This window comes from Toxoplasma gondii, chromosome VIII (genome assembly GCF_000006565.2).
Source record: "Toxoplasma gondii ME49 chromosome VIII, whole genome shotgun sequence".
In the NCBI taxonomy this organism is placed as follows: Eukaryota; Apicomplexa; class Conoidasida; order Eucoccidiorida; family Sarcocystidae; genus Toxoplasma; species Toxoplasma gondii.
In genome coordinates, this window is record NC_031476.1 from 6,211,222 (window position 1) to 6,238,616 (window position 27,395).

Below are 27,395 nucleotides of genomic sequence, written 5' to 3' on the forward strand. Positions count from 1 at the left end.
CATACCGTTTGATTCGCTGCTTCTGGGCCGCTACGGTCATTCATTATGTCTACCTTTCTGACAGTCAAACTGCCAATGGATGAAGCACTCAGTGACTCATTCTACTTGTTCATCAAGCAACCGTATCTACGTACTTTCACCTTTCTGTGTTTTTCTGCCAACATAGAGACTGTTGAACAAGCAGCATCCGCCACCGCTGGTTCCGAAGGAGTATCACAGAGCGTTTCAGACGATATGAGGCTCGGCGTCGTTCTCTGCGCCAGCATTGACGATTCGCGAAGCTCCGTTAAACTCCCATTGACTTCCCACCTGTTTTTCAGCAAGGTGAGATCACCGTAATTGGCTCCCCTTCGTTCACCAATTTCTCACCAACTTTTATTTCGATATGTACGCAGGGATCGCACGAACGTTTCCCTCCATTTCCCGTGAACTGCGTTGTCTAGGCGCAAATCTGCTAGGCACAAACCAGACTTGCATCGCTTTTCCCGTGTCTTCGTAGACGTCGCAAAAGCAGAGACAACAGAGGGCCACCAGTTTTATCAAACCCCTGAGGAGGCAGCGATGTGCCGGAAGCTGCCATGAAAACGTATGCCGAGAGGAAACGGGATCCACGCATAAGGCAGCAGCTAGTTGCCAAAGAAAACCCAAGTGTACCCTCCAGACTTACTAGTTCGTTTCCTTGTAGAAACACCCGCAGGTTCTCCGGTATTTCTGTTCCAAATGGACGCTGAGTGCTCCTAGAACTCACCTGTCGCCAACCAGCGCGCTCCATTGACAGGGGCTTCCATGGTTCTTTGTACGTCGTTTTGGGCTCTTTTGATCCTCATGTGCATTTCTGTCCGGCAGGGACATCCGCGCTACACTTGAGTCTGACACGGATCTGTCGGGGGAACGAGCTGCAGAGTTTTTTGGCAGGCTGTTCCGCATTGACACTCCTGCACGCAAGATTCAACGACCGAGTTCAAGCTCCTGTCATAAAGCTAAATGTTTTTCCCTAAGAACATCTTTCAGCAAGTGTACTTAGGTGTATAGATATATAGGCGGACGCATTTGGATACAACTGCGACTATCTGAGGGAAAACGTAGTGAACGCAGACGCGTCGGGTAAATACGCGACGAGCGATTCGCTTTTCTAGAGGGAAAGTGCTCGCGGCTGAAAAGAAACATCTGTGGTGACTGCAGACTTTTAAGAGTCACTGAGGCGAGCAGGAATAATGTCATCGTCCTTCATCACGCGTCACCAGAAGGTAAAAACGCCCAACGGGAGAAAAACGTTCGAAGCGCACTTGATACATAGTGTGCTGACCGTCTGGTCGAGAGCAAAGATGGTTTTGCTTTTCGTATAATTGCACTTGCCCCTACTCAATAAGCATTCTATTCACCGAAATAAGGGAGATTCTTCAGGCAGTACGATACGCGGCAAGAGATCTACGTCGCACCTGCGCCACTGCTAGGATGTGAAAGCATGGCACCGCATGAACTACTCGACGTTGCCTCGGTCTCCGGAGTGAGCAGTGCTACCTTCCGAAAACGTTTGTACTCCCGAATCTTCTTTATCAGCTGCATGCCGATCTCAGAGGGGGGACACAAAGTAGGCGATCACCCACCACCGTAGGGGAGGCGCCGATAGTCTCGGCAAATCTGTCAGTATAAATATGCGTTCTCTAGAAGGATAAATTTTATGCAAGTGGCTTTGTATCAGTTTTTAGACATGCATATGTATACAATCAATTACCAAGGAGCATGCATAACTCGGTTTTGGCATTTCACAACAAGCCCATCAATATAATGGCGCTTGTCGAAAAAGAACGGATGGATAGTTAGTTCGTGCGTGCGTCTGCGTTTCTATGGAGTAGATATTCCGGTACAGTTCTCTGGTCTTGTGGAAGTTTTAAATGCAAACGATTGCGGCAATTCTGGATATAAGGGGTGTCGAAACGACACAGCGAGGGCAGTGTGTCTTGCTTCTGGCTCCGTGACCTGTCTGATGCTCTTTGTAAGGTGAGGCAGTCGCTATCTCCTACACAAGTCGCATATTTAGGGGCGCAAGTACAAGCTGGCCGCGGAACCATTAATTCGTGTGGTGACTTCTGACAGCGCCTCTCACCTTCATTTGATTCTCCAAATTAAAGCCCAGTTTTGTGTGTATGTCTCTTTCACTGATCCCGCAAATACGATCCATGGAATCGTAGCCATGAGCCAAAAACGCGTCATGGTATTGGTCGAGCCCAGCTTCCTTGAGAAATCTCTCTACTTCCGAACTCGTTGCCCACGTGTGATGTTTGCAGCTCTCTGGAGCCAGTTCTCTCTCTATTTCAGCTGCTTCTTGAAGCAGCTTGAGTTCGACTGTTCTCATGTTAATGCTGTCTGCGGGCAACTGACTGGCGAGAAGCCTGACGTCTTCAGGGGGAACGAAAGGCTGTTTCTTTTCTACCTTTTGCCGTGACTTATCCTGTTCTCCTAAACAATAGGCGCAAGATGGAATTATGACGAGGTTCATTTTCAGGGAAAAAGAGAGCAGTTTCGCGCTGGCAATAACAAATGAGTTCTGCTCATAGGGACAGTGAATGCACACACGCACAGACCTCTGTATGGACATGCATGTATGCTTCAGAGATCTAGATCAATCCACGGTGTGGAATGTGACCAGCATTGAATGACTGAGCAAGCCTGCCCCTCTCAGGTGTGTTTGGGCAAAGTATTGCAGTGTATCGGGTTGTTTCATGTGCTGGAATATACGAAGATGGAACTGTGTGGACTACGTGTCCAGCTTTGATTCCACGAGGAGTTATCCATGATCTGGTGCAGAAAAAAAGAAGACCAGGATTATGCACCTCTGTGGTGTTCATATGTAACTATAATCTTGGTTACACAAAAACCGGGGGTCATTGGGTCTGCCACTTGCTCTTTTTCGCTCTTCTTCAGCCTTGCCTGGACACGTAATTCGATTCTTCACCTTCTCTCTAGATTGGCGAGCCGGCTGTCCAAGGACTTCTGAGACATAGCCTTTCGCAATGGGTGCCTGTCCCTCATCGTTGGCACGTACGCATAGAACAAACTGTTGTCATCGTACACCATGACACGGAATATCAAGTGCCTTTCCGACCATTCCACGCAATAGGGCACTCCCATGTTGGTGGCTGGAGTCCCGAAATGTGTAACCATTGGAAAAATCTGGCCGACGAAGAGGCAGCAGTTTAACTGAACGATGAACAAAGAATGAAGGCTGGTCAACTCAGCGCTCATAACGAACTTCTGACGTCTGGGAAGGAATTAGATCACCTTAAAGCGGCTCGGCTCAAGGGTGATCTCTTACCTCAGTGCCTCCGCTAGCCCATCGGCTTTTCGCAACCCTGGAATGCAAGCACGTGGGTGGCAGAAACACTCCCAGGAATAGCCTCCGCCTTCCTGGCTCGTTTCGAACACACATTTGTTCGAAAAAGAACCTACAATTAAGGCTGCAGTTTTCCACAAAAGCTTTATTTTTCTCATTCCTAATTTTTTGCGGTTTTGAGAAGAACGTGATGAACGTCATTGTTTCTATGAACATGTGATAAACCTCTGTGGTAAAAAGTGTCTGCAGTGTCCGTTTAAAAAGACTGCCAGAAAACTAGTTCTTCTCGTGAATAGTCCCGACACAGATCCTCACTTCTGTTGTGATTCTCTTCTTTGCTGCTGCATTTTGCGGAGCATCGAGAGCTGGCCCTCTAGCAGAAGTGTCTCCTGCTCGAGTTGCTTTGACACGCTGTGTCGCAGACTCGAAGATTTGTTTGGCAGCATCATGAAACATTAAGTAGTTCGAGAAACAATATGGACACGTCTTTTCTGAGTTCAAGCTGATTGACACGTGGGAGAGGAAGAAGACGCCAAACTCTCAAGGCATGGTTGTGTTGTTCCCTTCCCTAATGACCAATGTCTGATGTCGCCTTGGGCCGCCACCCGTGCACGCGATATGACTTGCAAAAAAATCCTTTTCTGCTTGGTTCAGTTCAAGTATATGTGGTTCTGTTTCTTGAGAATAACAGATGAACATCGCAAGCGCCTGCATGCTGCAGCTTTTCATAACACTCCAAATTCCTTTACCCATCCGTATGCGCAGAGGGATACATTGTGTGTTTTTCAAGTCTCGCTCTTCAACAGGCATTTGCGGAGTATTTTATGATGCTTTGCCTGATTGGCATTTGGCATGGTGCCTCAAAAACAGGCAACTGGTTAGAGGACGGGAAACAACAGCATATTCCAGGAGCTTTCTGTCTTGTCTACAACCTGCCAACTGAAAGAAATGAAATTGGCCATGTCATGGGGTGAAAGGTATGCAAGGACAAGCGGATCGAAAGTGAAGCTGTCGGGATGCAACACGATTCGATGCGTATGCTAAATGACCCCTGAAACTGGTAACACCTGGGACCGAAAGCCCCGTTAGCAGTGAACCAAAAGAGAACCTCTCAGATGATAGTGGAAATGGAACCAAGCAGCTGAAAGGATATCTGTATGGAGCTGGGACAGACGTGAAATAGCTTTGCGGCATAATTTGAAAGTGCGTCCTTTTCAATGAAACCACGGAGATTCAGTCTGTGTTTTGTTCTTGCTTTTCTCAAAGGCATGCACAAAAAGCGGGGAGTGGCGGCACACTTGCGGGGCGCGTGAGTTTGGCTGAAGCCAGCATAACTATTGAGGCTCTGATACGGGGATATTACATTTTAGATCTATCATTTTGAAAGAACAGACGAGACTCTCGGCGAAGAGCAAAACGGAGTACAGTAGCCATCGCCCGTCAGGGGGTGACCTGCATGCCGTGCGTTGCTGTATCAACGAAGCGAACTTTTCTCATCATTGGTTTAAGAAAACATTCCCTCCCAGCAATAACGTATCATGTAATTTGCATGCACCCCTTCGCGTCTGTAGAATTCTAACCAGAAGTCAAACTTGGCTCAACGCGTCAGTGATGCCCAATTGCTTTGTGTAAGAATCAGCATTTTGGGCTGCACAGAGACACGCATACCGCTACGGGAGTTCGCAAGGTCCGTTGTCGGGTACTGCAGACAGAAAACCAGAAAAAAACTACGAATACTCTTGGTATGAACCATCAAGACGCCTGGAACTTCAGTCCAGAGCGCCTCCTGAAATTCAGACTTGCAGACGCTTGTATATATGCACACGCTGCACGTATCTGTTACCATTATATTAAGCTGGCTGTCGGTCCTCACCCGCGTATCTATTTAGAATCACAAATTTGTATCTAAAGCAGTTCATATAAACGTGTCTACTCTCTGAGCCCCTGTCTCTATTCTATCTGTACCCGTCGGGCTCTGTATCTACCTCAGACAGGAACTATGTGCACGGTACTACACGAGTCTGCAGAGCAAGCCATCGGCTGGTTTGTGTAAGGGAAGCGAGCGTTTCCCTGCGAACGCCTGGGTTGCTTTTGGAAATGGAGTATGAAAGACGACGTTCAAAGGTCTCATTCTGTATCTTGAGTATCGAGCACGACTCCCATCTCTTCACATCCGTATCAAGTATTTTACATCGATAAAGTTATCTTCAACAGTAGCAGGTATATAAAGGAGTTTCTCAGTCAATTAGGGTAAAATAATATTACAGACAAGACACTGTGGCCATCAGACAGGCGTTTCCCCACCACCTTCAGGTTTTGCCTCGGCACCCGGAATCTTTGCCATGGTGTTTTCCTCGACAACGCTGCACGTTTCGATGACAGAATTGGCCCTTTGCGACTGCATGGATCCTGTGTCCTGAAGAGGGGAAGAAAACAAGTGACAGTTCTATGCTTACACTGGACACCGACAGAAATAAGCTGGAACTGAGACGGACAATACAGACTTCACTGCACATCCACGTACATGTAACACGTCTCCCGGCCACAGCTCCCGAAAAGGCAGCTCACTTGTCGTCGTGCGTTCATTAGTGTGGCATCGCTGACGGCGTGGACACGTATGTATGAGCATCATGCTCATCGGCTCTCTCACTGAATCCAGTGAAAAAAAAGGTCTCCAACTGTCCTGCCATTTATGTGTCTTCATGGTGCTTTTGTGGATCTGTAACAACCAGCGCGCGTGGAGGTTATACACGGGAAGCGTCACAAAAGCTGTTTCCTTCCAAGCGAACACAATTGGAGATCCGACGCTAACTTGCGACTTGAGGAAGACATTCGAATTCTCCTTTTTGTACACAATCTTCACCGGAACCAAGGAAATAACCTCGTTTTTCGGGAGCAACTGCCCTCCTCTCGACACTGCCGCGCGTAATCAGTTGACTAGTGTCTCACGGACAAACGATGATGAATACATCAATTAACTAATTAGAAGCATTACAGTTGTACACGCAACTCCGGCCAGAATACAAATACACACATTTACCTAGAGTGGCTCGCTGAAGTAAATAGGCTGTGGCTGACCGCTGCACAGCCACCCTATGCCTGTCCGTTGATTTGTCTCAATTTGAAACACTTTTTGATATCTCTACGGTGTCCCTCTTTCCGCTGTCTAGCCTCGCGCAGCGCTAGCCACGTCCACATGCGGTCTTCACCTACAACGGCCTACCTTGTTTTGGGTGGTATCGGTGTCATTTTTGTCGCCTATGCGTGATATTTTGAGCACGGGAGGTACACGTGGGAGAGCTCTGCGGCCCGCACGCACGCGGGAGCCAGTCGCGTTGGCACTGTCGGGATCGGACAGTGGTTGGCGTGTGACCGAAGTTGCTGCGTTTTGAATTGACAACGCTTCTGTGTTTGTGTCGACCGCAGGCGCATCTGCACTCATGCACCCCGTTCCCTCTTTCTCCGCTTCCTCACGTACGCGGTCGCACCCGTCGACTGGCTCGTCACTAGGAAGGGTTCCACTACCCGTGCTGTGGCTGCTGACACTGTGCTTTCCCCGTTTCTTTTTGCCTGAACGGCGTCTCTTCTTCCTAGATTCAGGTGGAGACTGTGTGTAACCGCAGAGTACCATGGCTCTCTTCTGCAGCCGTCGAATGTGCCGAAACTGCTCTTCTGTGAGAAGGGGAAGCAACGCACAGTACCCCAAGTACGGGTTGCTAGGCTCGCCAGGATCGCCACGCAAACCCAGCGACGGTGGCCCCAGGCTCACGGGGATGCCAAACACACCTGTCTCGAGAGCCTTCCTCTCGTCACCGAGAGATCCTGGCAGAGACGCCCCCCGAGCATTGAAACTGATCGACACACCATCAGACGGGCCTCTTCCTTCGGACGATACATCACGTTTCTCGACAACTGAAACACCATTACCAGATGAAAGCGAAAAGCCCGATTCCCCCACACTGCCCGGTGGAGGCGGCGGAGGCGGAGGCACGCGCGACCCTTCTTGGCCAATCCCGCCGACGGGGACGCCTTTCTTCGGCAGACCTGGAGTTGCAGCAGCTGCAGAAGACGTCTGAGACGCTGGATGTTGCCACGGTTCCGCTGGTCGACTCCCAAACTGAGCATAGTCTTTTATGCATGCGAGGACTTCCTCGTACTTGGCCGCCTCCACAGCGGCCTCAATCATGCCTGCGCCCGCGCCCCCGAACACTTCGCGCTTCAGAAGCCCAGGAACTGCAGGTACACCAGACGCGTTGCTGTGAAACTGCCGTCTGTGGGCACCCAGCAGACTGCACAGAGGCTGCTTTCGCGAGGGTAGCATGGGCATCGGATTGAACTTGTTGTCCCACGATATCCTGTACACGCCGAACGCGAGTCCGGCCCCGTGTCCCGGCAAGTTCGAAGCCCGACCCGAGGAGCTCTGCCACTGCTGCACGACAGTCGCCGCGGCACTGTCGGCCTCGGGGTCTACCTGCCTCGCGCTGTTGATGCGAGCAAAGCCCGCTATTGAAAACGACGTTCCTCCCCCCGCGGAACAGAGGGGCACCACAAAAACCTCGTGATCCGTGTTTTTACTCCCCGTGGTACGCACTTGTTCCTGCTGCTCAGTCTCTCCCGTCGCGGTTGTGGGTCCGGAGTTCCCTGTGCCATCACGCAAGGCGCCTTCCGCAGGTTCCCCTAGCTCTGCAGCGGCATCAGGGTTCCCGCTTCCGCCTCTCTGCGTGGCTTTTCTCACCAGCGCGACGGCCAGATTCGAGGAGCTCTCGACGACCATCATGTCGTATTGTCGCATGAGTTTCAGGTTTTCCTGAGGCACCAAATACACAAAGTGGACCCAGTCTGCCTCGCTGCGGAAGCTGTCACTGGCTCCTGCGCTGTCGCCTCTGCTCCCGTCCGCTCCCACGTCGTCATCAGTCTCTCTATCTTCGCAGACGTTTCCTCCAGAAACCCGGTCTGCTACACCCGCCCCCGTTGCACTGTGGCTCTCTCCGGAACCTAGTCTGCTCGCGTCAGACGGTCCCTCTCGGCAAGCGCTTCGAATCAGGTCCGTTGATCTGCTGCCTTCTCCTGGCGCCACTGCACTGCTCGCAGGGTCGCCTGCCTGATACGCCTGGACCTGGAGCTGCGGCACCGCGCATGCGGCGCCGGGTGCCGACTCGAATTCCGACAAGTTCGCGAGAGCAATTATTTCTTGCAGGCGTTTGTTGCGAATCGCCTGGCGAAAGGGACTGTTGCAGAAGGGGCAGATGCGATTCGGACCGAGGTGCGCCTCGAGACACGCGTGGCAGGCAGACTGCGCACAGTTCGTCGCGCATCTGACCAGCACGGGGTTCGTCATCACGCGGTGACAAAGGCCACAGAGCCACTCGGGAGGCAGCCGCTTCAGCCGGCTGCTCAGCTTCCGCTCCTCTGCAGTTTTCCACTCCTCCTGAGAGAGCTCCGAGCGCGCTTTGTGCAACACACTTTGCCCGCTCCCGCCGTATGTGATGGCCACCCGCTGCAACACGACCTTGGAGTACGCGTGGATCATCTGGTTCTCGTCCACGATCTCAGTGAGCTCCTCAGCCTCCGCAGCACCGCCTGGCACCTGACTCCCCGCCAAGAAAATCCGAAAGTCGATCTTCCGACCATACTCGTTCGCCAATCCGCAACGCGCCGCGAGGAGCTGCTTCACTTCTGCCAGAGACAGCGCGCTACACGACAGCGGGCACTGCCGGTACGACCCCGCGTGCTCGCTGCTCAGCCGGTAGTACAGCAGCATCATTTTTTGTAGGGAAGCGATGAAAAAAACAAGGCGAGTCACACAGACCACGCGGCAAGGGGCACCCACTCGCACTCAGCCGCAAAAAGGCTACGCGGTGCCCGCGTCACGGGTATGGACACGAAACGAAGTCTGCAGACTACAGCCAGTGACCCCGCAAAAAGTTCACGTTCCCGGGATAACGGATAACCAGTGACCGTTCTGTATATAAATGCATATGCATGTATTTGTATGTATGTAGATGTATATGCATGCGTGACCACAGATTTGACAAAGTCCTTCGGCAGTCACTGGGGTTCGCCACAGACGCGCTGCATCAAGGCCGCCTAAGGCGGGGAGACTGCGTTACGGACAGGCCATCATGGAGCAGTCCGTCTCACAGTTTTCATTTGACTGCGTCCTCTCCTGTGAAGAGGCACTATCGACCTCTTTGCGGCTTTTTGCTCGCAGAGTGTCATGTGCAGACTCCCAGGAGAAAGTCAAGGGCGCCGCTGGACGGAACTAGAGAAAAATCCTCCAGGTGAGCGTGTGTTTCCTAGAAACCCCTACACTACCGCGAGTGTGCCATTTATCTGCGACAATCAACGGACTGCAAACTGCCACACCCTGGGCTCCTCAGCAGACGCGATCTACAGCTTCTCATGAGACAATGCTAATTGAGTGATCGATCGCCTACAGATCTGGACGCCAGAGAGACGCTGACACACTCGAGAGTACTCCTTTGTCAGGCTACTCGTATAATTACGAATGTGAATATATACATATTTATATATGCACATACATGTATGTAGCCTGATGTAAGCCCCAGCGTCTCAGCAATCCTGGCTGGTACGGCGGAAACCAAGTTCCACTGGACTTTCGTAGGTCTCCAGCAAGAGCCTCGCCGCTCCTCGTGTGAGGCCACCCTATCTGTCGAGAAGCAGACGAAAAACAGCCATTTCCTCCTCAGCCTCTCTACGGTATAGAAGGAATTTGATCGTGAGACATGAATCTTTCCCTACCAGCCGTGGTCTCGGTGTTCCGATGTACTGCCACTGTGAACGAACTGTAAAACCTGCCAGTGAACAAGGCAAAGAGAGGCAGAAATGTGGTGGCAAAAAACCGTTTTTGTCTGCTGGACGGTACGGTGGAAACGAAAAACACGCGCATGCACGAGGGTCACTGTAGAGTGGCGGCGCAACACAGCAACAATGCATGGGTAGATGTTAGAAGAGACGCTGCTTCCCCGCGTTGCAAGCAATACGGAAGTTCCCCTGTACTCGGAGTTGGCGAAAAAGAGGAGGCGGTCAAACGAAAAATCCCGATGGATTCACACTGGAAACCCTCGAAGCCTTTTACCGAGAGTTGAATCTACAGAGCCAGACACGACAATGCTGCTCTGCACTTCCCACTTCCTCCCACCGGCTGGATTTTCAGTCTCCTCAGTGAAGCGACAACCGAAAACAGAATTACTTTTACGAATGTTGACAGGATGGCATCAAAAACGAGAGGCCGGGGCACTGACCATACGCCGTCTGTGTAAAGACGTTTTTCCTTCGTACAAAAACCTTTCTTTCGAACTGAGCGGACAACCATAAGTGCAACAAGACTCCACAGAAAATATCCACCTTCTCACTTGTGTCCATTAAAATAGCATTTCCAGACACAGCCGCTCATTCCCTGCAGAGTTCCGCAGAACGCCATCACCACACGACGGTGGAAAGCACGTGCCCAAAAAGCCACGGCTGGTGGTGAGAAGGAACTATCAAAACATCGAAATGCAACACGGATGTAGACAGCACCTGCAAGACAGGAAAAAAGAATCATGGTATTTTCGCGTTGAGTACGTCAGAGTTGACAACGCCTTCTTTGCAACCGCGAAATCTTCAAAAGATCAGCTCAGCTCAGAGTCTCCGAGTATAAGCCGACCCTCGCGCTGCTCGAGTTCGTTCGTCACCGTGTCCTTTTTTGCCAGGTTTCTCGAAGCAACGAAGTCGTTTCTAAAAGCGAACTGGAGTACTTCTGCGTCGGCTCTAGCGTTTCCACTATTAGTGTGGCACGAGTCAAATTGCACACGGTGTCAGCTGCGGATCTTTGTCGAAAATTGTGCGTTGGATCTTTCCGTTGCATGCGCATGTGTGCGAGTTGCAGGCGTTCTGGTGCGCTGATTGCTGCGGCATTGTCCTCGCCTGTCTTCGTGTGTTCTTTGCTTTCGTAAACCACGCGCGCTCGCTGAGACTGCGTCTTCTGCACTTCTTCCGGACTTTCTCCCTGATTTTTCGTAGAACCCGAGCCTTGCCGCCCCCATCTTGAGGCGTCGGCGTTCCAGCTGTCGAGCCTGCTGCACTGTGTTGCTACCGCGCTCGCGAACCGCCTCACCTGACCGTGAAGGAACGAACTTTTCGCGTCGAGCATCACCGGCTTTATTCTGCCCCAGCTCCCGTCGATTCAGGCCGCCTGATCAACTCAAGCCCAGACAAAATGCTCCTCTCACGCCTACGCGACACTGCAGCTGCAGCGCTAGTCCTGCGGACAAGCGGCTCTACCGCGCTGTCCCCGCCCTCTTTCCTCTACCCTGCTTCGCTCGTCAGGCCAACATCGGGGAAAGCGCCTTCCCTTTTGGCAGCCACGCACACGAGTCCTTTCTCCGCGCCCGTCTGCGCCGCGGTGCAGAGCAAGAGGCTGCTGGGGAGGAGCCAGTCGCTCTTCCGAAAGAACACCGCCTCTGCTTTGCGCAGCTTCAGCTCAAGCGCGCGGAGCGTCTGTGGCGGGCTCTCCAACGCAGAAGCGCGGGCGGCTGTCGAGGCGGCGCTCGACGCGCTCGCCGAAAAAGTCCAAGAAGCAGCCGAACCCAAACGAGAGTTGCTAAAGACCCTCCGAAAGGAACACGGGACCGTGGTCATCAGCGAGGCCACGCTCAGCACCGTCTGTGGAGGTGCGTGGAAAGCGAACAGAATCTGGCGAATCAAGCCGAGACAGCTGTTGAGACGCTAAATCGACAGAGGAAGCACATGCAAACAAGGGGAACATCTCTGTTTGTGCACTGCATGGCTGGTGACTTAGACTACACTCTCATGAAGGGGAGCTTAGTTTCCTGAGTGTGCACTCCACAGCTGCGCAGATGCCGTTCTGTGAGGTGCATGGAGTGTCTCGACGGTGGAGTTGTGAACGATCCGTGTTCACAATGAATGACGGCGAGTCTGAAAGTTCCTACGTGCAAGGATGCTCCGGGCCTTCCGCGAGTCATCGCGTTGGTGGACTCTTTGGGTCTGCACCTCAGTCCTGGGAGGGGAAGCGGTTCGTTTCTGAGTCAGGATAGAAACGCGTACTGAGGGCGGACGCTCGGACTTCTGTCCCGTTGTGTTGCTTCCTCTCAGGCATGCGCGGCTTGACCGCCATCTTGACTGAGACTTCAACTCTGCATGCAGAGAAAGGAATTCTTTACCGTGGGCTGACCATCAACGAGTGTCTCGCGAAGCTGCCTCGCATGCACAAGGAAGAATACCCCGCAGTCGAGGGTCTCATCTGGTTCCTCATGACAGGTACGCCTTGTTCGGGAAACAGCGTCTTACACACTAAAGCAAAGTGAACGCGTTCCGTGACTGGGGCGAATCTGAAGTCCCCGAGTTCTCTACGCGTTCTCCGCAAAGTATGAACCAAGACCAACAGACAGTGCACTCTTTCCGGTCATCCAGTGGAGCTCCTTCCACGTCGAGTCCCCGTCGCTCCACTTCGAACGACCCTTGTTGAGCGCCGTCCTCTTCTCTGTCTCCCAGGTCGTGCATGCGTTATTTTTACGGGGGATACCGTGCGTGATTCTTGGCCCGCTTAGAACGCATGCGGCCTTGTGGGTGGAGCCGCTTCGCTCCAAAGAACGCAGCCTCGAAGTGCTTTGCTTCGTGTAATGCCGGCCCTCTCTGTGTATAGGTTCGATCCCAACCGTGAACGAAGTGGAGCTGCTGTCGAACGCACTGTACGCTCTCTCGCTTTCGTCTGCTTCCAGTTCGCCTTCTGCTCCTTTTATTCCCCCGCATGTCGGCAAGGTGCTGGACGCCGTGCCTCCCTCGACCCATCCCATGACTCAACTGGTGATGGCCGCAGCGGCTCTGCAGCCCACATCGGAACTTGCTCAGGCGTACAGACACAAGACTGTCTCGCGCCACGATCTGTGGAAACCTGCGCTCGCCGACGCGCTTTCACTCGTAGGTCTCCGTTTCAGCGGTTCTTCTCGCGGCCAGAAAAACGCGGGTGTAGATCTTCGAGGACTTTGTTTTCCGGATCCAGTGCCAGTTCGCTGTTCATGACCACCGTGAGAAGTGGACTTTGTGGAATTCAGAAGACGAGAAAAGTGGAGAAGGGGGAGTGCGGCTTGCGCACTCGCGATACGCGGACAAGAGGAATTCGAGGAATGTGCGCTTGAAGAAAGAAGAAAATCGTGGAATCCCCGCAAGTAAAAAGGACGTCTGCGACAGCAGCGCAAGCGGCTGCTTTCTCCGAGTAGCTTCTCTGTCGCACTGTTAGGGAAAAGAGCGAAAACCCCGCTTCGAGGGAGAAAACTCCATGGAAAGGCGTGACTCTTTAGAGCGTTTCGTGGAGTGCAAAATGCCAAGTTCGTTGTGGCCGGAAACCGTAGTAGCTTTCCTAAACTGTTCTGGAAATGCCCACTTCCATGGACATGTGCGCATGCGGATATATGGAGAGGACCGGTCACTCGAGAACAAAAACAGACACAGGACATAGTAAATGGAGAATCCAGTTTGTGGCTCCGTGGAACTCAACAGAGCTTCAACGCCATCTATACTGCCTTCCGAGTTGCTCAAGGCAGATTTCATCCTGTCTACCCCGACATAGAAACCCATATATAAAAATATATATAGGTACTTATGTATATATATATATATATATATACATATATATATGTATATATACATATACATTTATATATGTTTTGTACGTGCGTAGAATTGTGTATGTAACTCTGTGTACAAGCATGTGTATTTATAGTTCGAAGTCATTTGAGCGAAGACGGCTCGAAGGTGGAGCATGGACTGTTTTTTGGGATTCTTTTGCCCCTCTCCAGATTGCAAAGAATGCAGTAATGGCAGCGCGCATCTTCCGGCGCTCGTTCCGCGACGGCCAAGAAATCGACCCTGTGCGAAGTCTAGACTGGGTAGGAAAAACTGGCTTTGCAAGTCAAAAAAGGGCATCCCTCTCCAAAGTGTGTCTCAAACTGGCGTGCATTGATGCAGAACGATAGTCTCATTTATACACATATGTACATGTATATGTACATATATATCTATATATATATCTATATGTATATATATGTATATATATATATATAGGTTTATTTGTATAAGTGCTGCTGATTTGCTTGGTAGTGGCTGCAGGAAGTGGATATGAAACTACGCCAGACATTGAAGGGGTAGTTAAATAAGTATCCATCCAGTGATTAAACTATCTTTACCGATTTAAATCGTGGTGTGTTTTCTGAAAAAAAGTGGAAGGCGGTGTGTTCAAGGCTCGTGTGCATGCATGTGATTTGTAGCGCATCTGAAACGCTTCGAAGCAATCTGTAAACGCAGAGTGCATCCATTCTCAGTCGCTCTTTCGTTTTGCGAGCATGCATGCGTGAACGCGTACACGCTTGCCTGTCGTTTTTCTCTCTGCTGTGTTTTTCTTTCTTCCCGCAGGCTGCAAACTTTGGACATATGATGGGCTTCAACTCGAAGGAGCACCAAGAGCTCTTCCGTCTCTATCTCTTCCTTCATGCCGACCATGAGGGTACGCGTTTTCTCCACTCTTTTTCTGCCGCCTCACTGTTTCGCTGCGCGTCTGCTTATACCTGTCTGAGGCATACAAAGACAGTTACCTGCCCCTGCATGCATTCCCGTACAAATAAAGATATATATATAGCGTTATGTAGAGATGCACGTTTGTGACTACGTGTGTTTTGTTCGGATCTGGCCACCTCAGGAGCTGCAAGTGCGTTTGCAAGTGGAAGAAACAGGGTCCATTTTATATGGTATTCTAGCTACGGTCTTGCACCTGACTACGGGATACCGAGTGTCAACTCGGATTCACAGATGGACGGACGTTTTTCTTTTCTTTTCTCTACAGGAGGAAACGTCTCAGCCCACGCAGCCCACGTCGTTGGCTCTGCTCTCTCCGACCCCTTCCTCGCCTTCTCTGCCGGCATGGCGGGTCTCGCTGGTAAGCCGAGTCTCTTCCGACGTTTTAACTCTCGTGTCTTCTTTCGCTTCTCTACATCACAGGTGAGCACGCACTCATCCGCTTGTGTACCAAATAGATATTTTAGATACATACTTATACATATATATATATATTTATAGAGATATATGTGTAGTGTGGTGAGAGACTCAAATAGATCTACGCGTCCATGAGTAGCTGTATGAGGACATGCCGTATTCTGTGCGTGTCTTTATAGAGTGCCTCTGTGCACTTGCATTCAGACGACTGACCTCCAGCTGTTGTGATCCTTGCTCTGCTTCGAGGCTCTTTTAATATGTGTAGGGTACGCTTTTTCCACGTATGTAGCTCTTCGCACAGAGATCTGTATGTGTACGTAGTTGTGTGTATATGCATGCAGCTGTGAACTTTGTCGGGAGCCTGACTTGAATGACTCAAGAGACTTGTGTAGAACTGATGGCTTGTCTTCTGTCTGTGCGTGTGAAAGCACCGAGACGTCCGTGGTATCCGGGTGTTCACGCTTTTTAGATCTGAATTTAGAGCGCTAAATACTTCGCGAAAACACCAGCCACTCTTTGTAGAACTAGTGAAGGGGACGACGATTCCTCGTCCGTCGCATGCGCCGCACTCAGGTCCTCTCCACGGCCTGGCGAACCAGGAGTGCTTGAACTGGCTGCGCGATGTCCACTGCAAACTCAACGGCGCGGCCCCGACCCGCGAAAACGTAAAAAAGATTGCAGAAGTGAGAAGGACAAGCGAAGAGAGATAAGAAGAACGGAAGACGAAAACGAAGGAGAAAGAGCGATGCAAACGAGGAACGAGAACAGACAAACAACGAGAAAGAAAGATGAAAAAGAAGGGGATATGGGCGCGCGAAGGAGAGGGACGCCATTCGGGCATGCAGAGGATCAATGCCCGCATGTGATAGTGACGCTTGCAGCAGAACCCTGCACAGACCTCAGCCGAAGAAGAGTGACAGACACACGTAGAATGACGTACCTGAATATCGATGTGCATATGCGTATGAGTGTGCGCAGTCATCTACGGACATATGCATGCAAATGCACGCGCATATATATATATATATATATATATATATATATATATATATGTATGTATGTATGTATGTATGCGTATATGTGGGTCTGTGGGGATCGCTGTCGAGACAGGAGGAGAGTAGGATGAGCCGGGAGAAACAAGTCGTAGGCACTTTTTCGGTAGCGGGTATTCTCGCTTGGTTGAGGAAGTGAAAGACTTGGCAGACTTGTTTTCTCGGTGGCAGTGCATTTCGTCAAAGGTGAGGTGTCTCTTTTGCATGCACTGAATCTGCCACATTTCTGCTTCTTGAACTTTCCTCAGGATACGCTGGCGAGCGGCCGAGTCATTCCTGGCTACGGCCATGCAGTTCTGAGAGTCACAGACCCCAGGTCAGTCTTGGGTTCCTCGTCTGCATTCTTCTTGTGTTTGTTCGCTTCCTCAAGCACACAAGAGTCTCGAGGCTCTGGGCGTTCCGGCGACTTGCAATTGCCTGCGTTTCCCTGCCTGTCTTCTATTCTCGTCCCTCTCCCAGCTGTTCTCTCTTCTTGTGTCTCTTCTTGTCTCCCCTGTTCTTCTCTTCTCTTTTCGCCCCTCTCTTTCGCGTTTCAGCTGGTCTCCCGTATGTTGGATGTTGCAGACGCTGGCCTCTCATTGTTGCCTCCATCAGTCCGGGCAAATGCCCAAAAGCTGCTGTGCTTTCCGCAGCGGCTTGGATTATTCTCGACCGACGCGCTGTAGGCGTGTGCTTTTGGTTCGTTTTCTTCTGTTGGCTGACGCAGATTCACGGCGCAGAGAGAGTTCGCTCTGAAGTACTTGAAGGACGACGAACTGTTTCAGTGAGTTTCGACTTTTCCTCCGACGGCTGTCACTTTTTGCCCTGAAAGAGACATGCACGGAGTTACACGTACACCCAACGTCTATGCAAATATAAACGTACACATCCATGCATATATACTTGTATAATATATATAGATATACAAATATATATATATATATATGTTTATGAATAGGTATAATTCCAATTTTTCCTGAGTTTTTGCGACAATTCGTTTCTATTTCTCCGGTGGTGTTTAGGTCCTTTTCCTAGTTTTACACATAGCTTTGAAGGATTTTTCTTTCATCCGTCATTCGTTCTGTTGTCGCGGAATCACATCTCCAGGCTCCTCAACGTCGCGTACAACACGATTCCCGACGTCCTACTTGCCACAGGTGCGTTTCCGATTTGCCACTGAGTCTTCGCAAATGCTTCAAGTTTATTTTTAGATCCGATTCCTCTCCAGCAGGCAAAGTGTTAGGACCGCCAACTGCCCATCTGCTGTTGTCACGGTTACGTTTCTATCTCTTGGCACTCCCCTCCCGGGGCGCTGTACATCTTCCCGTGCACGCCTCCCATTCAGCTGAAAATCTTGCAGGACCTTCTGTTCCCTCTGCTGCATGAATTTACGGTCGTCGAGACCCTACATATTCTTTCAAGCAGGTGCTCACTCGCTTTCCACCGTGCGTAGAGGGAAAGAGAGCAGTTACCCTACTGTGCAACACAGCGTTTTGCCCATGATGTTCTCCCTGCACACACAGACGTATTCAAATACATATATTATATGTATCTATTGTATTGCTTTCGAGTCCTTGTTGGCTGCTGCTCCATATCAAACTCACACACTCATATATATATATATATATATAGACCATATCTGTATATGTATTTGTATGTGTCGACGACTGTAAGCGCATGTGCCGTTATACACGGCAGCCTTGCTCATGTGCATTGTCGTATTTGTATCGAAACACATTGGATCTCTTTTTCGTTTTCTTGGGCTCTCGCAGGGAAAGTGAAGAACCCGTACCCCAACGTCGATTGCCACAGCGGAGTTCTTCTTCAGCACTTTGGAATCACTGAAGCGGATTTTTACACGGTCCTCTTCGGCGTGTCACGAGCTATCGGCATTGCTTGTCAGTACGGTAAGGAAGAATCAAATCTCCTCTCGAATTCGCCTTCCGCTGCAGCTGTGGTAACTGCTGGTTTGAAGTGTCTTCAAACCATTTTCTGCATATTTTCAAGGAAACGCAAGTAGGCCGGAAAGAGACAAGACGCATGTGTCGACCTCGCACTTGTCTGTGCATATCGGAGCTTGTCCACGTGTAAGAAAAGGAGGCGACGCAACTGCCACCGTGTCTGCCTGTTTCTGCGTGTGAGACAAATGGTCTTGCGCGTCTTGTGGGTTGCTGGTATCATCCACATTTTCACGGACTACTCAGATGCTCGCATGACAACAGAGCCACCGTATACGCGGAGGAGTCTATCTGACACGGGACTATTTACAAGTTTTTCTACAGGTGCTACAAGGGTCGCTGGATTTCTCCCATGTTCGGCATCGGGGAATCTCAGCAGCGTAACACCACCGAGAATTTCTGAATGTTTTTCACTGGATCGGTGTTCTTTCTCTTCAGGCGCGTCTTGGCGCCGCTTTGTTTCCTCAAGGGCGCGCTTGCATGCTCTTGTAGACAGTTCTTTAGTGATTGATGTGTAGATCGAGAGAGAGAGAGTAGACAGAGATCGATCGAAGAGAGGGGGAGATGTGAAGAGATCTCGATGTGTGGAGTACGACGAGATATGCATGCGTCGCAATAGAATGAAGAGCCACATACAGTCGAGATAGACATACACGACAGAAGAACGCTAATTGAAGATAGACACCTGCATGCGTGGTGAGAAAGAAACACGAGGACAGTGCGAATGCCTTTCAGTTACGGTTGTTGTGTCCACGCTGTAACTTTGTGCGGGCTGCGCAAGTGCGCCAATACTTTCGCACTGTGTGTTCACCTCCCTTTGGTGCATTTGGATTGTGATTTCGTTGACCTTTGAGTTCTCGTCTTTTTCGAGATATGTGAACTTCGTTTTTGCAGCTCTCTTCTCTGCTTGTGTCCGTGAAACAGAGGTTGCGCCCTTGGTCCAGTTTTCTCGCTTCCACCCATCTTTGCTTTCTTCCCCAGATTTGCGCCCCTTCTCATCTGCGTCTGTCTTGTCTCCCTCTGCTGGTGAACAGTCTGGGACCGCATCCTCGGCTTGCCTATTGAGCGACCAAAGTCGACGACGCTCGACCTCTTGAAGGCTGCATGCGTTGAGAGGAAAGGCAACTAGCTGTTCGCATAGGAGAGAGAGTCCAGCGAAACGTGTGCAAGGCGAGCATACACAGCTGTTCTGGGCGAGAGCGGCCGCAGCAGTGGAAAAAGACTGGCGGATCAACCGAAGGTGTTCGAGATGGGAACCAGCACTCCAATCATTTGAACGGCTCGGCAGATAAGGTTGAATTTCGTCTTGTTTCCGAATTCTCGCCACAGAGACTCCTGTCGGTACCGGCTGTAGCAGAGAGGAGAGGTCTGGACCCTCAGAGGCTAGCGAAAACTGCGCCCATATTGTAGAAACAACAGGGAAGAAGTCGGACAGCCGCTCTCGACAGGTGAATCCTTGATGGTTTAGGGTTTGATTCACTTGTAGAAAGACACTAAAATCAGTGAATCCAAACACCGTTCGGAACCAGTGTCTCGCGCTGAGTCGAGAGAACAAAGTAACTCACAGGATGTATCGAAAGACTGTCTGAATCGATCTGCTTCATCTGAGGCAAACATGGACAAACTAATCATGTACTTCTCGTACGTACTGCGAGAGTGGTTGCGCAACTGGGTTTGACGTGGACGAGTGTCGCAGTGCACGAAAGGTGATACTCCTTTCTACTTTTTACTGGCGTCGTCAGAGGCGGGCTCACGACGTGTGAACCGCCACGAGAAAAGATACAGTAAGACAGTACTTTCTGAAGGAGAAAGCGGGGATTTCCCGACACACACAGAGGTACAAAACACGACTCGAACCGCCAGGGTGCAGGCAGGCTTCTGTACACTGGATTTGCGGTGCTTCAAAAAGCCGGTCTTCGGGTTTCTCCGTAATTAACTTTTCCCGAAGGCTACGACGTACTGCCGCCCTTTTCCAACTCGCAGTTCGCAGAATACAGTTTAGGCATGAGAAAAATTGATAGGTAATATCCAGACACAGCAGCCGTTTTCTCTGGGGCTTCAAATCCATGAGCGTGAGCATTGGGGCTCTGTAGTCCTCTACACAATTTTAAGTGATAGGGAACGAGCTGTTGTGAGAAACACGCAGGAAAAGGCCTTTCGACAAGAGTCGTCCGAGATAACGCCGCCGGCAAGAGTTTTTTTCCTGGTTCAACTTTTCGGAGTTGTCTGGGCTATGTTCTTCCATCGTTGATCGTTCTAAAAAAAGTGTTTCACATGTCGAGGGAGGTAAGCCGACTGAGAGCAACCCACACTGAATTTTCGCGCGTGTCCACTTCGTTTTCCTCCGATCGCCTTCGGTATTCATTCGCACTTTGCTTTTTGTCAGGAAAAAGGGCACGGTTAAGACTGAGCACGAGTGTAGGAAGAAAGTGACCGAGTGTAGCGGCGGGATGCACGCTGGAGGGCGCAGTTCGCGGGGCTCAGCGGAAAAAGGATGCGATGGGGGTGTGTGTGACAGCTATTCGGCTTCTCGCCAAACTTGGCAACGCAGAAGCCATACAGTTCCTTGAAAACAGAAAAAAGAGGCGTTGTGAGTGTTTCATAGCACTTGAAACAGCGACGCTGTTTCTCAGGAATCCACTGACAGTCGCAACCGAGTCACATAACGTGTCGCCTTTCGCTTTCCCCGTCATACAAACCTTTTTCCATTCAAAAAGGATGGCGGTGGTTGACCGGCGCACGCCTGTATTTTACACGAGGAGTTGTAAAAGTGCATCATAGAGCTAAAGCAAGGGTGTAAAAAAAACATCTAGATTAGTTTGTACCCAAATCATACACATACATACATGAGACTCAGAATGCATACACTGATGATGCGAGATGCATTCAACTGGACACATATGGATGTGGATCTTGCTGATTTGAGCAGAAAGTTTGACAAAAAAGAGATTATAGCCGAAATCAAGTGACATGAGCACACAACTGGCATCGCCTAACGCTCTTGTGAGTCCTGTGCTCAGATGCTCTCGAACCGGCTCTACTGGAGGATGGCGCTGAAGTCCAACAGGAAGGCTGAAGCGAAACGCAGTCAAAAAGAGACAAAACGCCGCGTGTTCACTCTCACCTGCACGCCTCGCACATATTTGAGTATACATGTGTAGCAGTGCATACATCCACTTCGACAGATACAGAGATCCAACTAATAGGGGCAATCGCGACTTCGGCACCTTTTCTTTTTACCGCCAGTTTTTTTCTGTCGGTTTGACTGTGGTCGCAGCAGCCTCGGAACGCAATCTCTAGGGGCAACGCGTTTTGTCGAAATTTCCAGAAAGCCTCCGCAAAAGTTCTTTGTTTTTCTGCTGCCACGTAGAAGGACTCAGAACCTAAGTCATGTGTATTAGACGCATGGGTATCAATACTTAAATAAGCACCTTCACATCGAGCCATGTATGTGCATGTAGGCACATCTTCCTCCGCTGTTCTACTGCTCGCTGCGGCCAGAACCAACGCACAAAGACAAGACCACTACAGATGCGCTCATGCAGAAACCGACACACAAAATGCCTTTCGGATGGATTAATCTGTCCGTCTCTGTAGATGTATTTGTGTGAAACCGAATGTGTGTGGATCTCTGCAGGTTTTCCTATACTTTATCAGCAGCGCAGACTCAATGTTTTCCCTTATTCGAATCCAGAAGTCCAGAAGCCGGGCATGAATAAAGAAGCTCGTCTGGGGGTGGCGGATCCACATTGACAAAGTGTGGTATTCCAAGTACGGCTGCAGAGAGATGCAGAGTGTCTAACGTATGTGACCGAGTATCGACTCACATGCTCAGATGGACGTAATTCTTCCCCAGGACGATGGTACTAACCATGCTAGTATTTGAGAAGCCGTTTCTCTCCCTGTTGAAACGTTTGCTCACGGTCATCCACACAGGACGCCTCGAACATAAGCAATGTGGAATAGAACCTGCACATCCACATCAATTTGCTTTTTATGTCGCACAGCCTACCCGTGGCGATCGAAGGTTCTGTCGGTGACCACTCTTCGGAAGAGGGTGAGGCCGGCCCGCATGTGACGCTTCTCTGCATATCTTTAGCGGAAGGAAAATAGCCGGACTTTTTCCCAGTGGCAGCGAAATCCTGGAACTTCGTCAAAAAGCTGTAGAACGTCGGCGTCTGTTCGTGGTTCAGCATCGTCTGCTGCGCCACAAGGAGTGCGACTTTCTCGCGTTCAGGCAGAGGCAGCATGCGCATCGCGCAACCGGCCATGTAGTGAAGAGTCGTCCAAACTTGGATCAGAGTATGGTGAATCACCGTCCACGATTTGCCCTTGAATGCCTCTTTCTCCCGCAGGCAGTGCCCAACGATGTGCGCGACTTGCTTGTCGGAATTGTCTGTAAATTCGTCGAAAGATCCATTCATATGCGACGCCAACGCAGTCGGAGGAGACACCGTTGCACTCGCCGGCATCCGGTAGTCCGCCGTCGTCAGGATCGAGTTCACACGATCCGCTGCAACGCATTCCGGCCATGCAAAAAAAAGAAATAAGCAAGTGAAAAGCGGAAGGGAACGAAAACAGAAAGTATGAGAAGAGTAGGAACCTTTCAGGGACAGAAAAACGCGGAACCACAAGCAGGTGATGGGAACAAAGGACGCAGACGATTGAGGCAGGGAAAAGTGTTGTAGACGGACTTTTCTCGAAGAGACACGATTCGTGATTCGAGTGGACCCGAACCAATCAAAGCTCAAATAGTATGCAGCACTGAAGTGTTTGAGTGCTAAGTGCTCCAGAAAAACCAAGTCCAGGTGCCGATATACCGGCGTTAAAAGCGGCTGACTCACTGCAGCTGAAGGATATGTATAATGCTTATATATATATATATATATACATGTAGATATATGTATAGGTAGACGAAGGCGGACCACGTGCCACATTCACATGAATGCAAGCAAGCACATATCTGAATCGACCACCGTTACTGAAGAAGTGAGAGAGTCGACTGAAATATATAACGTTTCTGAACGCATATGTATGCAGGACGACGTTTAGCCTTGCGCTTCAGGTGACTCATCAGTGAATCTCCAAGCCGTGTATGTTAGTATCTTTGTGTCCAATTTGAATGCCGACTCGGGCGCCGTTTTCAGCGAAGCTCTACGAAGAGCATTCCATCCCGTTCTCGCAAGTTCGAGGGCCGGCTTCCCTCTCCCGCGTTCTGCGACCACGTCCGTCGCTTACCGATGAACGAGCATTTGTTGTAGAACGCCTTGGTCCTCTTTGTTTTCTTTCCCGTGTCCCCCTCCGACTTGAGAGTATTCGCAAACCACTGACCAAGCGGAATGGAGACGCCGGTCTCGTCGGCAGCATCCGTCGCGCCCCGAGACGCCTGCCGCATAGCGCGATAGGCGTCGGTGAAGCCGACAGCCAGGGTACACATGTAGATCAGTGTAGCGTCATCTCCACCTTGTGCGGGGCGTCTGCCGAGAACTTCAAGACCCTTGTTCAACACTTTGAGCACATGCAGTCGCACGTCTGTTGTGGTTCTGTGCAGTCGCACGTACGGCTTCTTGCAGACTGGAAACACATCCGCCCAGAAAGACTCAGCCTCTAACTTCCAGATATGGGAAGCTCTTTCGCAGCTAGAGGGAGCAACGAACACAGTTTCCGTAAACTAGTTTTAAGAGGCATTTATCCTTGGATGATTCCGTGAAGAGGCACGGGGAACAGTGCATGCATTTGGTGGCTGGTAGACAACGTTACAAAAGAGGCTCGTTGAAGGAACGCGGTGAGTACGCATACCGCGGTTTGCTTCGCGTGGCTATGTTGGGATACGTTTCATTGTCTAAAAACATCGTGGAGCATTTCTCACGTGTCCTGAAAACAACATGCTTCTTTTTCTTGTTTACTGAGAGGCGCGCGCGCGTGAATTTTGACGTGCGACCTCAGCGTGAATGCTTTCTGTGGCTAAAAAGGTCTTCTTTTCGTGTGTTGGATGACCCCTTGAAAGTAGGCCGAAAAAGCCGGCACACCTTCTAGTCTACATCATTTGTATGAAGAGGCCTCCGCACATCGTTTGATTGGATTTTTTTCGCCCAAATCCCATCGTGAACAATTACCTGTGTACGTAAACCACCTGAAATCGAAGGACGAAGAGGCCACCACTTCAGCCGACGTCAAGGAAGGGCGCGGTACAGGCACAGGGTCGCTTGGATGCGGTTGGGGTGCTGGTTGAGATGGTTCTGATGGCTGTGACTGCTCGGTTGCCTGTGGACGAGGTGGCGTGTATGCGGGCTCGTCGATCTTCTTGACGAGTTTCAGCGTCACGTCTGCGTCTGTGTCATCGGCGACGTGACTTGCGGATGTATGCGCTGCGAGCACGGGGCTGCGCGTTGAGAAGGCGAGACAAGTGGCCGAGAGAAAAACTAGAGAGAAGCGAAGGCACCACATCTTGTCCGCTGGCCTTTGTCAAAAAGGGGAAACGGAAGGACCCGGCTAGACAGGGTCGTGCGAGCGACGCCTCCTTGGTCTTGAGCAGCTGAAAAGCAAGGAAACGCAAGCTGAAGAGGACGAGTACAGAGTGTATTTCGCAAACACACATCTCGTGGACAAGATGGAGGAGCGTGAATTGCATGTCTGGGGTCCTAACAAACGAACATTGACCGGTGGCGTACACCGGCGCATACCCAACAGTGCAGGAAAGGAATTAGGAAAAGAGAGCCACAGTTTCTTTATTTCAGGAACAGGACGGGCGGCAGTCATTCCGGTAGATCGTGATTGTCGGGAAAGTGAACTATCCGGGAAACGCGGCCGACACACGATGTGAGGTAGGTTTCATCTGCGTGTTTACATAAAAGGCCTACAGCTATAATAACTTGAGCATGAACACAAGCAGACTCGCACCTAAAAATAGTAGAGTTCATACCGACGAGTTTCTAATGCACAACGTAGAGGCTGTTTTACTCTTTCACTAAACGCGGCTTTTAACATTGCGCGACACTTGTTTTATCACGACATTTTCACCGCGTTCGCGGGAAAGACCGACCGGTGGACAAGATCCGTCACATAACCGTATCATGGGTATCTATAAGGCATTCGCTACATTCACATGGAGCTTCCCATGGAAGAACGTGTACTGCAGAGAGAGGAGGCCGCGTTTTAGCGATGAAAAACGAAAAATTCAATCCTTCCCAGGCTCGATGACAAACTCGAATTTCAAGGCCCCGCAGCACGCATCCTGCATTCGAGGCTGGATATAGTTGAAAGAACGAAGTGCAGATGCCGTCATGTGGCTCCTTTTGGACGTATCTGCATTTCCACATTCCGAACAAGACTTCCTGGCTGCAAAAGAAAACGGAACCGGGATGTCGACCTCGAGGGATAGCTGTCTACAAAAGAACCGTTGGAGTTCCACGCCAGGGTAGTGGACGCAACCGAGCACGTCGACACTTCTCTGACTCTTTATCAAAGTCATAAATACACTCATAGAATGCAATCACACAACTCTCTACAAGCCGTCAACATACATCAAGAAAGGCACGGGGACGGGCTGTTGGGCTGGGGGTTTTCCAGATGTCTCTCAGCGCGCGTTGAGTCCCCCGGGAGCGCAGACACGGCCCGGACAAGACTGGAAAAATTTGATTAAGGGCGGGCCTTTACCCTTGCCTGAGAAACGCTCCAGAGTATTTGTATTCAAATCCTGTTTTAAAAAAATACAAGGAAAGGTTAAACGGGTGCCTTTTCCAAACGACCGCAGTGCCGTGCGTACTGCAGCCGCGGCCACAACGCGGCTATTCGAGTCTGCAGAAAACTGATGCCCGATATCTGGGGTCTCCTTCAGCACCACAACTGGCCTTACCCGAGAACTCAGTCGCGGAAACAAGGGTGTTTCTCCTCGTTTGAAGAAATAAATCTGCAAAGGTACCCAAAGATTCCGAATGTCTAGCTCCTCTGGAGCTGAGCGCGCGGGCGCGGACCTAGCACGGAAGACCTCGCAAGACCGGCTGCAGAATGAGAGGTAAAAAATGAAGATAGCTGTTTAGAAAGCGAGAAGTGGGCATGACTCAAGACCCTACTCATTGGTTTTTTCTCCGTCGTTTAACAGTTTCTTGAAACATGAAAAACTCCGCGAATCACAGACATAGAAGCCTTCCCCGCTTCTTTAGAAGAAAGACTCTCGCGTTCGCGGACGTGCACGCTCGCCAGAGCGCGCGCGCCCTGGGTGTTCTTTTTCAAAGATCTCTCGAGAGTTGTCCGAGCGCATTCAGAGACTGACCGAGCACTGAGACCGTTTGTTTCCTCTCTTTTCTCTCTGCCCTGCGACTTTAATGGCGTAGAGCTCTCACCTCTGAAGTTGTGTGGCCGCTCTTCTCCCTTCCACTCACGTTTTGTCTTCGTAAGTTCCAGTTCGGGCTACCTCGACTAGCGCTCTTCTCCCGCCTTCTTCTCGCCCCCAGCTGGAGTCACAGTTACCCCCGAAGTTACCAGTGCACAGAGTTCCTCTGGGTCCGTGTGGGATGACGAAACCCATCTTTCAGCAGACAGCTGATGCTTTTTTTCGGACTTTCGCTCCAATCGCTTTTCTGCGGTCCTCCGCCGCTGTTTCTGCCGAAAGAAATGCGTCCAAAGGCTCTCGCCGTCTCTGGGCAAGACACGCGTCTTCTTGTCGCGGCTGCTCGCGTCGTCGCTGGTCCCTCTTCTTCCGCCGATAGTATTGGCCTTCTTTAGTTTGGAACGGCACCCAGCGCTTCACATACTTTGTCTGACAAGATATCGGAAAGGGGAAGGAACCCCGTATGGTTGAAAGCGCCGGACTTTCCGGTCTCAAGCAACAGCGCGCACAAAGTCCCTCGATTTTGGTCTTTTCAGCAGTTCTCTTGCAGCGAACGTTTTCCTCTTCTCCGGCACTCAGCTACTCCGTTGCTACCAGTCTAACTGTAGACCTAAAAGAATTTCTGCCTCGTCTTTTGCCGGAGCCCCGCCTGACTGTGTCTTAGTTCACAGCCCCCGCTCCGTGTCTCGTAAGCGACTGAGGAAAGTTTTTCATGCTGAGAGTTCGGGTTTGAG

General features: G+C 50.6%; 3 protein-coding genes across 3 annotated transcripts; 1 reads left to right on the top strand and 2 right to left on the bottom strand.

The window, feature by feature from the left end:
• Nucleotides 1-4,676: 4,676 nt before the first annotated feature.
• Nucleotides 4,677-9,098, bottom strand: GRA10 (dense granular protein GRA10; the record flags this gene model as incomplete). Its single annotated transcript, XM_002365542.1, has 3 exons — nucleotides 4,677-5,036; nucleotides 5,639-5,750; nucleotides 6,558-9,098. The coding sequence occupies 3 exons, from the start codon at nucleotides 9,096-9,098 to the stop codon at nucleotides 5,005-5,007; spliced, it is 2,685 nt and encodes an 894-aa protein (XP_002365583.1). The 3' UTR covers nucleotides 4,677-5,004.
• Nucleotides 9,099-11,273: 2,175 nt separating this feature from the next.
• TGME49_268890 (citrate synthase I) lies at nucleotides 11,274-19,934 on the top strand. Its single transcript, XM_002365541.1, has 12 exons — nucleotides 11,274-12,009; nucleotides 12,452-12,616; nucleotides 13,002-13,276; nucleotides 14,155-14,244; nucleotides 14,768-14,858; nucleotides 15,195-15,287; nucleotides 15,917-16,026; nucleotides 16,644-16,711; nucleotides 17,102-17,158; nucleotides 17,482-17,531; nucleotides 18,147-18,281; nucleotides 19,367-19,934. Exons 1-12 carry the CDS (start codon nucleotides 11,556-11,558, stop codon nucleotides 19,459-19,461), a joined length of 1,683 nt encoding a protein of 560 aa, XP_002365582.1. The 5' UTR covers nucleotides 11,274-11,555; the 3' UTR covers nucleotides 19,462-19,934.
• Nucleotides 19,935-21,190: 1,256 nt separating this feature from the next.
• Nucleotides 21,191-26,949, bottom strand: TGME49_268880 (hypothetical protein). The gene is made up of 7 exons (XM_018781522.1): nucleotides 26,675-26,949; nucleotides 26,188-26,241; nucleotides 25,995-26,028; nucleotides 24,449-24,867; nucleotides 23,571-23,906; nucleotides 22,345-22,845; nucleotides 21,191-21,404 (listed from the first exon to the last, which is right to left on the bottom strand). Exons 4-7 carry the CDS (start codon nucleotides 24,777-24,779, stop codon nucleotides 21,370-21,372), a joined length of 1,203 nt encoding a protein of 400 aa, XP_018636558.1. The 5' UTR covers nucleotides 24,780-24,867; nucleotides 25,995-26,028; nucleotides 26,188-26,241; nucleotides 26,675-26,949; the 3' UTR covers nucleotides 21,191-21,369.
• Between the last annotated feature and the right edge of the window lie 446 nt (nucleotides 26,950-27,395).

Bases quoted from the DNA above. Each gene is read 5' to 3' on its own strand.
- TGME49_268890 (XM_002365541.1), top strand. From the start codon at position 11,556: ATGCTCCTCTCACGCCTACGCGACACTGCAGCTGCAGCGCTAGTCCTG. The intron at 16,027-16,643 runs GTGAGAAGGACA...AACTTTCCTCAG, and splicing joins ACGTAAAAAAGATTGCAGAA to GATACGCTGGCGAGCGGCCG. The intron at 17,159-17,481 runs GTGAGTTTCGAC...TCACATCTCCAG, and splicing joins AAGGACGACGAACTGTTTCA to GCTCCTCAACGTCGCGTACA.
- TGME49_268880 (XM_018781522.1), bottom strand. From the start codon at position 24,779: ATGTGGTGCCTTCGCTTCTCTCTAGTTTTTCTCTCGGCCACTTGTCTC. The intron at 23,907-24,448 runs GTAATTGTTCAC...ATGTGTTTCCAG, and splicing joins CAGGTGGTTTACGTACACAG to TCTGCAAGAAGCCGTACGTG. The intron at 22,846-23,570 runs GTAAGCGACGGA...AATGCGTTGCAG, and splicing joins CAACAAATGCTCGTTCATCG to CGGATCGTGTGAACTCGATC.